At 54.6% G+C, this 11,719-nt stretch overlaps 1 protein-coding gene across 1 annotated transcript in view; it reads right to left on the bottom strand.

Annotated features, from left to right (window-relative positions):
- The window catches only part of SNX1 (sorting nexin 1), a 32,015-nt gene extending 21,934 nt beyond the window's left edge, over positions 1-10,081 (bottom strand). The window contains exons 1-10 of the mRNA XM_010005940.1: positions 9,935-10,081; positions 8,030-8,132; positions 7,000-7,133; positions 6,186-6,252; positions 4,109-4,152; positions 3,083-3,224; positions 2,529-2,607; positions 1,809-1,884; positions 943-1,056; positions 669-762 (exon numbers count right to left, since the gene is read on the bottom strand). Of these exons, the coding sequence (XP_010004242.1) occupies positions 669-762; positions 943-1,056; positions 1,809-1,884; positions 2,529-2,607; positions 3,083-3,224; positions 4,109-4,152; positions 6,186-6,252; positions 7,000-7,133; positions 8,030-8,132; positions 9,935-10,081 (1,000 nt within the window). The remainder of the gene's footprint in view (positions 1-668; positions 763-942; positions 1,057-1,808; positions 1,885-2,528; positions 2,608-3,082; positions 3,225-4,108; positions 4,153-6,185; positions 6,253-6,999; positions 7,134-8,029; positions 8,133-9,934) is intronic.
- Positions 10,082-11,719: the final 1,638 nt, after the last annotated feature.

Below are 11,719 nucleotides of genomic sequence, written 5' to 3'. Positions count from 1 at the left end.
CTCTCCATTAGATCCCTGTCCCTCTGGAACTGAGGAGCCCAGAACTGGACATTACACTCCAAGTGAGGTCTCACCAGGGCTGAGTAGATGGGGAATCAATCAAGGGGCCTCCCTGTGTTGGGGGCTTTGCCAATGAAAGCCCAGCCTGGAGGTCAACCTGAGGAGCTGCTTTCCTGCTGCCCCAGGAGGTGGCAGCTGGAAGAGCCAGAGGTGTCTGGGTATGAGGTGGCAGCTCCTGCAGCATGGAGGGCTGGACACCTCCAGCCAGGGAGGAGGAGGAGGGAAGCAGGAGAGTGGGAAGACAGGCACAGTTTTGCAGAAGTCTGCCAAAACATGCAGAGGAAGGAGAACATCCCTGTTCCTTGCCAGGGGACAGCCAGGAATTAGCAGCAGGATCAGCCCAGGTTTCTTCACCCTGCAGGACCCCCTGGTTCAACTCAACAGCCTCATCCCAAGCTCTCAGTGCCAGACACAAGAGCTGGGTTTACTGTTCACCTCTGTCTCTCATGAGGAGGAGCCCCAAGGGCCTTTACAGTCAGGAAGCACTATCACATTTTCTCCCAAGTGTCTCCAAGGACACCCATGTGCTGGTGACCTCCAGTTGGGCACTAGACCAGGCTCAGCTGCTACAGGACAATCCCCAGGGCAAGTGGTACCAAGTTCCTTACCTTTCCTGTGGGTCACCAGCACCTCCACCACGGCGTGCAGCTTCCGCAGCCGCTGGTCCTCACACTCCACCTCCTGCAGCTTCTCCTCAAACCACTGAAAGGGGGAAACCCAGAGCTGATCCCCACCCATGCAGGGCTTTCCTTGCATTTAAGGATTGGACTTGATGATCTTAAAGGCCTTTTCCAACCAGACCAGTTCTGTGGTTCTGTCTTGCACCCAATGCTGGAGCTGGGGAGAGTGTGAGGACAGCCCAGAGGTGTCCCCAGTACTTACTATGTCTGACTCGTTCATCTTGATGGTCATTTTGCTGACAGCATCTGTAGCTTTGTTGAACATCTTCAGTATTCCTGCTCCACTCAGGGTCTGGGTGCTCACTGCCCTTGGTAGCTGAAAAGAAACAGAAGACTTAGCTTCACCAGGAGGTAGAAGCAGCTTGGAGAGCAGCCACCAGAGAGGCATTGTTCTCCTCATGGGTCCCCTGACCATATGGCTTCTGCTCACAGCAACTGCAAAGGACCAGCCAGACCCAGCCCAAGCAGTGACAGGACCTGTGCAATATTTCCAGCAACAGGACTGGAGGGGTGTTCAAACAAGAACCTTGTGTCAGTGTCTGCCAGCAGAGAAAGGTATTCCCACAAGCTCTGCTCCCCAACAGAGTCCTCCAGCCCAGTCTTAAGGCTGGAATCCCTCAGGTGAGGGTTTTCCCAGAGCTCAGCCCCTTTCAGACTGACTTCTCCACCTCAGGTGTGCAGATGGACACGGTCACGCCCTCCTTGGAGGAGCAGGGACACCAATCAGCTCCCTCTTAGCACCTGAGCCTCAGGCCAAGCTGGTGCAGGACCCCCTCACCTCCCACCAGTGGGCTAACACTCCTGCCATGGGTTTCAGCCAACAAAACTCCCCGTGCTCTCAGTGTGTGCCCCACCACAATGGTCAGCCAGCTCAGAGCTCGTCATGAGCGTTTAGATTCAGTGCTCAGACAAGCTCTGCCACACACAAGTGCCACACACTTGTCATCACTCCTAAGAGCTCTTAAAGGCTTCTGCTGCTTCTCACTGATCTGTGAAGCATCATGCTTGGGTACCATTCCCTTCTGCACTTCTAAAGCACTTGCTGAGAGGTTGTTCCACTCCACTGACCTCCTCCTTTTCCAAGAACTCCCTGACGTCGGGGTCCTGCAGCATCGTGGGGTGGCTGACAACCCTCCGGAGGTACCTGCAGGGAGGAACCACCACCAGTCACTTGGGTTGCAGCAAACGTGGCTTGGAGCCACCTCAGGGATCTGCAACATGCTCGTTATTGCCTCTGAAGTGGCAGGTTGGTGGATGGAAGTCAGGCCCAGCAAGAGTCCCACCTCCCTGTGGACCTAGTGAGACCAGCCTGCAGGAGCAGCCCCCTGGCCAACACCTGCTGGGGCTAAAATGCCACTCGACCCATCAAGGGGTGGAGATTTAGCCTCACACTTAGAACAATGAGACTTCAAACAGACCTTTCAGAGGCTGCAGCTGGAGGGGAACAGCACCCTGGTGCTGCCTACAGGTGGCAGAGCAAAGGCCACCTGCAGCTGTGTAGTTTGGGTGCAAGCCAGACAGAGATCAAGCTCTTTCTGACCTGATCTGCACTGTTTGCACCATGAAACATCCACATCTTTGGGCTCCTCAGGCAGCTCAGTTCTCTCACTGCAGTTTGGCCAGATTTGGACCAAACACCAGCAGGGGCTTTGGAAGCAGGAGACACTTATAAACCACCAAAACCCCTCTCTGCAGCTTTGCTGACACAGGGAGGAGGGTGCAGCCAGTCTGGCCTTCCCGGGGTCCCCTGGTGGGTTCAGGCAGGAGGGGTGGGGCTGGGGTCTGTACCTCTCCAGAGCAGCCCGTCTCTTCTCCAGGAACTCTGCAGAGGAGGAGTCTTCTTTCCCAACTTTCACTTTGGTCATTCCTGGCAGAGGAAAAAGTCATAATTCCTGAGCAGCTTCCAACTCAGCACGTTTGTTCCAGACTGTCAGGCTGATGGGAGAGGAGTTTTACACCAGGGATTTCTTGCATTAGCAAGAACCACCAGGAATTTAAAATCTGCCTCAGGTCCAGCAGGAGGTGACATCCAGAAAAGAGGCAGAGCAATGACAGGGGAGACTGGGAGGGCCCCAGGTCTGGACTCAAGTGATGCAGTGACAGGGCAGAGGATGAGGTTTTACTCCACATCAAGCAGACATGGAGGCATCTATGAACTCAACCAAAGCTTCAAGCCCCAAAACCCAAGTATGGACCCAGAGTTTTGCACCAGCCACAGAACCCAGATCATTTTAGCTTCCCTAGACTGCTCTACAGCTTCTGTCCCAGCTTCCAGAGTGCAGAGAAGGAACTTGAGCCCTCTCAAAGGACCAGCTCTAGTGCTCTGTGCCTCCACCACTCACCTATGAGACTCTTCTCAGGCGGTGGAGGAACGATGAACCCGTTCTGGGCATGTTTCTCCGACAGCTTCTCATAGAGACCCAGGAAGTCACTGAACCTCCTTTTCACTGAAAACTGCTTGCTCCTGAACATGGGCATGCTGGTCTGGGAGGGAGAGAGAAGACTCAGACAGGACTCACCCCAGGAAGTTCCCCTCTGGAGGCACAGCCTCTACAGCACTACCTACTGTCACTGCTGGGGATGGAGCAGGAAAGCTTGAGCTCTGAGCAGAGCAAACTTTAGTCCAGGTTTTCATCAGCTTCCCTTGGACCCAGCAGCACCATTAATACCAGTAAACAGAGCACCTGGTACTGCTTGGTAAGCCCTGCCCCATTGCCTAATCCCTTCACCCCTGCTCCTCAGGGGAACAGGAACCACTCTCAGGTCTCACTTGATCACCCTCAGGCTACAGGGGCCATCAGCAGCTTCTAACTGTGTTTGCAGAGCAGGGGTGAGGGCTGACAAGTCCCCTCATCCCCTTCACACCCCAACACTGCTGTATGAACAACACTTTTGCAGAGCAGCCCAAAGCTCCAAGCAGGGCTTAATCTCTTGTGACTAGCCCAGGAAGGTTCTGGTGTGACACCAGCCAGGGCAGCAGCTCCTCAGCCACAGCCCAGCTCAGGTCACTCTAATCGGATGCACAGAGTGATTAGCAACATCCCCCAGTGCCTGGGGCTCCTCTCCCTGACAGATGGCATTCTTCACTCCCAAGGCTGAGCACCCTGATCAAAGAAGGAAATGCCTGGAAAAATTATTAAAAAGAAAAAAAACCACAAAAAGCAGCCAGGCTCCCTGCCCAGGGCCAGCAGCTCAGCTGGGCTGGGATCTGTAGGGATGGATTTTAACTCCTGAATCCACATCCCAAGGCTTTCAGAGCTCCTGTCTCTTTAGGTCACCACTGCCTTGGCAAAGAAAATACAACACAGCTCTCCTCAAGCATGGGAAGATGCTGAGAGCCCATCTGAGGAGGGACATGCTGGACTCACCTGGGTTGACACTTTGTAGGCTACGTAGGCGTTCATGCCATCCCCTGTGGAGAACAGAAACAAGGCCTTAGTGTCACAAGATCAGCACTTCCCACTGTCACCCCAGGGCAAACCACAAGGCTCCTGCAGGCTCCAGGCCTTTGCCTGTTCTGGCAACTCCCACCTTTGATCTGAGGGAGCCCCAGCTCCTCACACGGAGGCAGGCAGCACCCTTCTGCAGGTCCCTGGCCTCTGCCCCCCAGGCATGACCCCTCAGCCCTCCTCCTGCTTTTGGAGGCAGCCAACACCAACCAGCAGGCACTTGTGACACCAGCAGCATCTGTCTGACTCCACTAGTCCATGACAGCTCAGCAGCTGCAGAGCATGGGGAGCTCTGCCCAGGGAACACAGGGACAGCCCCTGTCAGTGCTTGGAAACATCCAGGCAGGTGTCTCCAGAGAAGACAGAAACCCCTTGTTGGGCAAGGGGAGGCTTTACCTGGTAACCCAACTGAAGGGTATCCTCAGAGGAAATTATGCTACCCTAACAGAGAGGCTGCTCCACCAGCTGGGCTCTGATGTTACTGAGGGTTCTCTGCACCCCAGGACTGCCACAGAGCTGGCCAAGTCCCTCTGACCCCACTGTCCACAGAGAGAAACCCTCTTGCTTCCCAGCTGGAAGACAGAGCTGCTCCCCTGACAAGCACAGCTGACAGGGAAGGTGCCAGAGAACAGCATAACACTTTTAGTTTTACAATTGACACTTTGTAGGCTACGTAGGCGTTCATGCCATCCCCTGTGGAGAACAGAAACAAGGCCTTAGTGTCACAAGATCAGCACTTCCCACTGTCACCCCAGGGCAAACCACAAGGCTCCTGCAGGCTCCAGGCCTTTGCCTGTTCTGGCAACTCCCACCTTTGATCTGAGGGAGCCCCAGCTCCTCACACGGAGGCAGGCAGCACCCTTCTGCAGGTCCCTGGCCTCTGCCCCCCAGGCATGACCCCTCAGCCCTCCTCCTGCTTTTGGAGGCAGCCAACACCAACCAGCAGGCACTTGTGACACCAGCAGCATCTGTCTGACTCCACTAGTCCATGACAGCTCAGCAGCTGCAGAGCATGGGGAGCTCTGCCCAGGGAACACAGGGACAGCCCCTGTCAGTGCTTGGAAACATCCAGGCAGGTGTCTCCAGAGAAGACAGAAACCCCTTGTTGGGCAAGGGGAGGCTTTACCTGGTAACCCAACTGAAGGGTATCCTCAGAGGAATTATGCTACCCTAACAGAGAGGCTGCTCCACCAGCTGGGCTCTGATGTTACTGAGGGTTCTCTGCACCCCAGGACTGCCACAGAGCTGGCCAAGTCCCTCTGACCCCACTGTCCACAGAGAGAAACCCTCTTGCTTCCCAGCTGGAAGACAGAGCTGCTCCCCTGACAAGCACAGCTGACAGGGAAGGTGCCAGAGAACAGCATAACACTTTTAGTTTTACAATCATAGAATATGCTGAGTTAGAAGGGACCCATCAGGATCATTGAGTCCAACTCCTGTCCCTGTGCAGGGCACCCCAAGAATTGCCCCATATGCCTGAGAGCATCATCCAAATGCTTCTTGAACTCAGGCAGGCTTGGTGCTGTGACCTCTGCCTTGGGGAGCTGGTTCCAGTGCTCAGTCATCCTCTGGGTGAAAAACCTTTTCCTGATATCTAACCTAAACCTTCCCTGATTTAAGAGGATTTAAGGCAGTTTTGCTTCCCCTCCAGTGCTGCCTGGAGCCCAAGTGAAACTGGTCACCACAGTCTCAGATGCCAAGCTCTGCTACTGCAACCACTGTGCTTTTCCCATCCCAAAAAAAACAACTCCTGGCTCCCAGGCTTTGGGGTCTCTGGCTTTCCAGGACCTGCTCCTGCCTTGCTCATTTATGACATAGGTGTTTTGCTTTGTTTAGCTTCATTTCCTCCAAATGTTGGAAGAAATCTGGGAAGTTACTCTAGGATCAAGTTTGCACTTGCAAGGACAGCTCAAAAGCTGGAGCTGTGGCACAGGGAGGTGAGAGGTACCTTTATCCCAGTGTTCACTGGGAGCAGCAGGGCAGGATGTCAACTCACCAACTTTTTCTGGGTCACTCACTCCTACATTCAGCTCAAATTTGTCCTCCTGTTCCTCCTCTTCCAGCTGTTTGGAATAAGCACATAGAATCACAGAATGGTTTGGGCTGGAAGGGACCTTAAAAATCATCTAAATCCAACCCCCTGCATGGGCAGGGACACCTCCCACTAAACCAGGTTGCTCAGCGCCCCACCCAGCCTGGTCTTGAAGACCCCCAGGGAGGGGGAAGCCACAACATGAGGCAGCAAGTTCCAACCAGGCATCAACCCTCCCCACAGCACCACGTCCCAGGCATCACGGGGAGCTTCTCACACTACCCAGGCAGCTCTGACACCTCAGCCTGGCCAAGAGTAAAACCCTCAAGCTCCTCACTTGTGTTCAGGATCCCAACTGGATTTGTCTTTACTGCACCACCCCCTGCACAGACTGATGTACAAAGTGCTCAGCCCCAAGGGGAAGCTCTGCAGAGCACCAGCTCTGCCCCAGGCAGTTCCCTCTGGGCTCCTTTACATCATGATTTCAGTTCTCATCTGAAACAGCACAAGACACTGAACCTTTGCAGAGGTGAGTTGGGCTGTGCAGGCTCATGGGGGTGTTTTGAGACTAACACAGGCAAGTGCACCCTGGGAACCCCACCTCAATGGTAGCAGTCCCAGACTGATGTCCTGAGACACAAGCCAGGGCATCCAATATGGCAATTACATTAATTGCCTCATTTAAGATGCATGATTACAACTAAGTAACCAGACAGGCTCCTGCCAGTCACAGTCTCAAACCAGCAGGGCAAGCTGGGAAGCTCAGAGCAATCCTCACCTCCTCATAGCTCTTTGGAGGGTCACTAGAAGAACTTGCAGCTACTTCTAAGGAGGGGGCAGGGTTGGATGCTTTGGGCAGCTCCTTCTTCTGGTTGTTTTGAGCATTGTCCAGAGACAGCTCTACAGTGGCATCTGTCAAGAGAAGTTTGCAAAGGTCAGACTCTCTGCTTTGGGTTTCTGGGAAGGTCATTTCAAGATTTTCACAGAGGTTCAGGGGCTCTAGGGAGAAACAACAGCTTTAATTGTCAGAAAAAAATATATCAATAGGGAGGAAAAGCATAACTTGATGCAACTCCTCTGAAGTAAGAGCATCTGATCAATCCTGATGGAGAATATCAAGTTAATCCAATGAACTTCTTACTCTAGAAGGAGCTAGGTGTGACACCCACTTGCTGTGGGCTACAGGAGCTGCAAGCTGGAACAGCGAAAGCCAGGGGGGTTTTTTACAGGGCATGTAGGCCAGCCTGGAAGGTAGGCAGCTTCCCACCACACTTCTCCACCCAGAGGACACAAAAGCTCCCATATAGCAGCAGATATTTCCAGAATTGACTCTAAGATGTCTCTGCCAGAGGCGTCCCTACATGACAGGGCTGGGGTCCCTCCCTGTTTTCCCCTGCTGAGGAGTGTTACATCATCTGTTCCTTTGGAGCAGCCACATTTCAGCTAGAGATGATTCCTCCATCTGCATGGAGGGAGGAGAAGGTAGAGAACAAAAGCTTTTGAACCCTGGGAAGACACTCACCACCCTACAGTTTAAGACAGGAAAACTAAAGCCAACTCCATTTTTAAGCCTCTTCAGCTTCCAAAGAATTAATTGTGGTGCAGGATCATGTGAGAGACCTGGAGGAGGCTACTGGGACCTTCCTAAATGCACTACCAGACCTCAGGGCTTCCAGAGCAGACTGGAACATGGTGTGAGATAAAGACCTGGGACAGTTCATAAATATCCATGGTCATGCCCAAAAGGAAATCACTGCAGGCTTAGAGCCCAGAAAGTCCCAGCAAACACTCAGCAGACACAGACTCACCAGCAAATAGGTCCTGATCATCTTGCTCTTCACAAACCCCATTCTCTTTGGAGGTGCTGCTGACGGGGAGAAGAGATTCCCTTTTGGGTGCTGTGGGCTTGCTCTGCAAAAGAATTAAAAAGCATGTAAAGATGAGGTTGTTTTCACCAAGGAATGGAGGCTGGGGGACCACACACCAGCACCAACGCTGCACCAGGGCGGGTGGGCAGCACCAGGGAGCTGCCAGCAGGAGGTCCCCTGGGAAAGCCAAGATGCCACCACTGGTGGCAGGGACCCTGATCTGGTCAGGGCAGGACACCAGGACCCACAGGAGCCTTGTCAGCAGCTTCACTTGTGCTGGTTAAAAACCCCACCAGGAGCCAAGCTGCTCTTCCCCCAGGTGAAGGGGCCGTGCTCACAGCAGCAGCTGGATTCCACCTCCACGTGGTGCTGGAGGAGCTCATGGCCTCTGTGGAGGTGCCCTGTCCCCTCCTACACAGCCCTGGCAGCAGATAAGGCTGCCCTGGCCAGCCACAAGCTGGGCACAGCTCTTACTGTTGCACCAAGTGATGCTGGCAAAGCCTTGCAGGCCACGACCCACAGCTCTGCTCCTCACAGACAGGTTGGCCCCAGGGCCAACATTGCAACACAGCTGGTCCTGTCACAGCCTGGGGACACAGCTTGGGCAGAGGGGCTGTCCCAGCAACCAGGAGCATGCTGAGGGATGAGGTGAAGCATCCTGTGAGCAACAGCTGAAGGAACTGCAGGTGTTCAGCCTGGAGAGAAGGAGGCTGAGGGGAGACCTGAGCTCCCTGAGAGGAGGTTGGAACCAGGGGGGGTCATCTCTTCTTCTGAGGAACAAGTGACAGAACCAGGGGAAATGGCCTCAAGTTGTGCCAAGGGAGGTTTAGCTTGGATATCAGAAAAAAATCTTCACTGAAAGGGTCATTAAACATTGGCCCAGGCTGCCCAGGGAGGTGGTTGAGTCTCCATCTCTGGAGGTGGTTGAGACAAGTAGATGTGGTGCTGAGGGATGTGGTTTAAGCACTGGACTTGGAAGAGTTGGGTTAATGTTTCAAAGAGTTAGGTTATGGTTGGACTTGATCTTAAAGGTCTTTTCCAACTAGAATGGTTCTGTGATTCTGTGAAAACAGAGCTTGTGCACCACCCAGCCCAACAGCACCTCCTGTGTTCCTGCCCCAGCTGCCAGCCCAGGAGTTCTCCCTCCTTTTGCAGGCAGAGCAGCAAGGACAAGTTCTCTGAAGCAAGAACCAGAGAGCAAGGGCTACTGTGTCACCACTGAGCAGGGAACACAAGAGACCTTTGATGGCCACTCAATGGAGCCCTATCAGCAGCAACTCTGACCCGCCAGGCTCCTTGGCTCCCTCCAGCATGGACATGCTGTCAGTTCCCACTGCTCCTGGAGGAACACTGGGGTGATAAGGTGGCTCCTCAGAGAGGTGGGCCCATGTCTCTGGGTACCCCAACCAGCACTGTTGGACCATGAGTCCTCCTGTGTTTCAGGGTGTTTTCCTGGGACCACTCCCAGCTGGATCAGCAGAGGCACAGGCAGGAGCTGCCTGTGCTAGGAGTGGAGAACAGAGACCCTGATCAACATCACACCTAGGGTCCATCAGATGGACCTCCAACTGGCAGCCAAGCCAACAAGAGGGCTGTGCCACCACAGGGACCTCCATCAGGGTCTCACTTGGACCCTCTGCTTCTGCAGGAGCTCTTCAAGTTGGTAAAGAAAAGCCCACCCTAGTGGGCTCTAAAGTTTCCCTAAGGAGACCCTTCTGCATGTGAGAGCCAGGACCCCACAAACTTTTCTACCATTTGCCTTAAATTTAGCTTATAAGGCTCTAAAAGTACCATGCCCTGTTTCTGTTTCTCCATCCCTACTAAAGAAGTCACAGCCTCTTTTACATGATCCCACGACAACAGCCACGACCTCAGAGACCCCATCTGGCCATCAGGGGGGCTGAAGTTCTCCAGGTCCCCCAGCACCACGAGAAACCAGGCCTTGGGCCAGGAGAGCTGGCAGTAGAGGATCCCTAGGGAGGGCTGGCACATTGTCCTTCATCAGTGGACAATGGTTCTGCTTGTGTCTGACCCAAAGCAGCTCCTGATGGCAAAGCTCTGCCAGGCCACCAGCAGCCAGGTGGACCTGCCTCAGTCCCAGGCTTCACTGACAGTGTTTTGCTGCTGCTCAAGGACAGGACTGGTTATCACAGCTGCTTCAACAACAACACTAAGCACCTGATAAGCTGCTTTAGCTGAACAGGCTGTGGTCCCAGCAAAGGGACACTGTGTGCATGGGAGCCCGTGGGACCTGGCACTTGGCTGTCTGGGGAGGCTGCCTTTGCCACAAGGCAACAATCCACCTGGGATATTTGCCAGCTCTTCAATGGAGAAAGGTCCTGAGAAGTTCAAGACCATCACTGTGCCCCGGTGCCAGCCAGAGGCACCAGCATCTTCCTCCTGCAAGGCCAGGGCTGCACTTCCCTGGGTTATTCTCTAAACACACGACTCTGCTGCTCCAGCCAGAATGAGGTGAGAACTTCATCCTCACAGGCTCCTCTGGGGCAGAATCCACCCACACGGGCACAGGAGGTTCAAGCTAAATATAAAGGAACATTTCTTTCCTGTGAGGCTGCCCAGAGAGGCTGTGGAGTCTCCTTCTCTGCAGACATTCCAAACCCACCTGGACATGTTCCTGTGGGATCTACTGTAGGTGATCCTGCTCTGGCAGGGGGTTGGTCTGGGTGATCTTTGGAGTTCCCTTCCAACCCTGACCACTATATGACTCCCCACCTCTTCTTTGTTCCCTGCTGCTCAGTGAGCAGGGCTGAAGGACACCAGGGCAGCCCTGGGGCAGGAGCTCCACCAGAAGTGGGGCAGAGACACCTCCAGCTTTGTACTGGTGGCCAAAGCTTGGCTGAGCTGGCTCTGTTCCCAGCAGCAGGCAGGTCCACATGATCATGGGCCATGAGCATGGTCTCCTCCTCAAGGCCACCCAGGGAAAACATCAGGGTTGGGAAACTGCAGACAAAAGGTTCCCAGAGAGCTTCCTGCCAGAGACACCAAACCCTCCTGGAAAAGCCCTGTGTGAGGCAGGCAGAGGTCACAGGTCAGTCCTGGCAGGGGACAACGTGACCAGCCTCAGCTTGCAGGGCTTAGGAAATCAACATCCTGTCCTGCAGCAGCCCAGCAGCAGCCAGCTGGGGCAGCCAGCTCCTGCAGCCCTGCAGCACAGGGCCCTGCTCCCTGCAGGTGCCCAACCCCAGAACCTGAGGCCAGAAGCTGCCTGGGGAGAGGTCCAGCCTGGGGAGGGGGTCCAGCCACTGTCTTACCTCACCTCCTGCCTGCTGGTCACTGACCAGAGTAACCACCAGAACAGCTGACAAGAGCTGAAGCCAAAATGCTTCAGCGACCAGGGATCACACAGAGGAGACCACGAGAAGGAAGAAAAGGCATCAAAGCCCTTCACGTCCCTCTTCCCCTGGGGTCTGTGACCTGCCTTGCTGAACATGAACCACCAACCCTCCCCAGACCCTCCTGCAGCCACCTGGGCTGGCATGAGGCCAGGGAGGTCACCCAGGTGTTGGTGCCATCAGATGTCCCCTGTCACCCCGGCCGAGCTGCACAGCCCCAGCCCCGGGCAGGGAGCACCAGAGCACCCTGGGGACGCTGAGGAGCCGAGAGGGGACG

This window comes from Chaetura pelagica, unplaced genomic scaffold (assembly GCF_000747805.2).
Source record: "Chaetura pelagica isolate M959 unplaced genomic scaffold, ChaPel_1.0 scaffold369, whole genome shotgun sequence".
NCBI classification, from domain to species: Eukaryota; Metazoa; Chordata; class Aves; order Apodiformes; family Apodidae; genus Chaetura; species Chaetura pelagica.
Note: the sequence above shows the minus strand (reverse complement) of the source record. Positions and strands in the feature narration are given on the sequence as shown.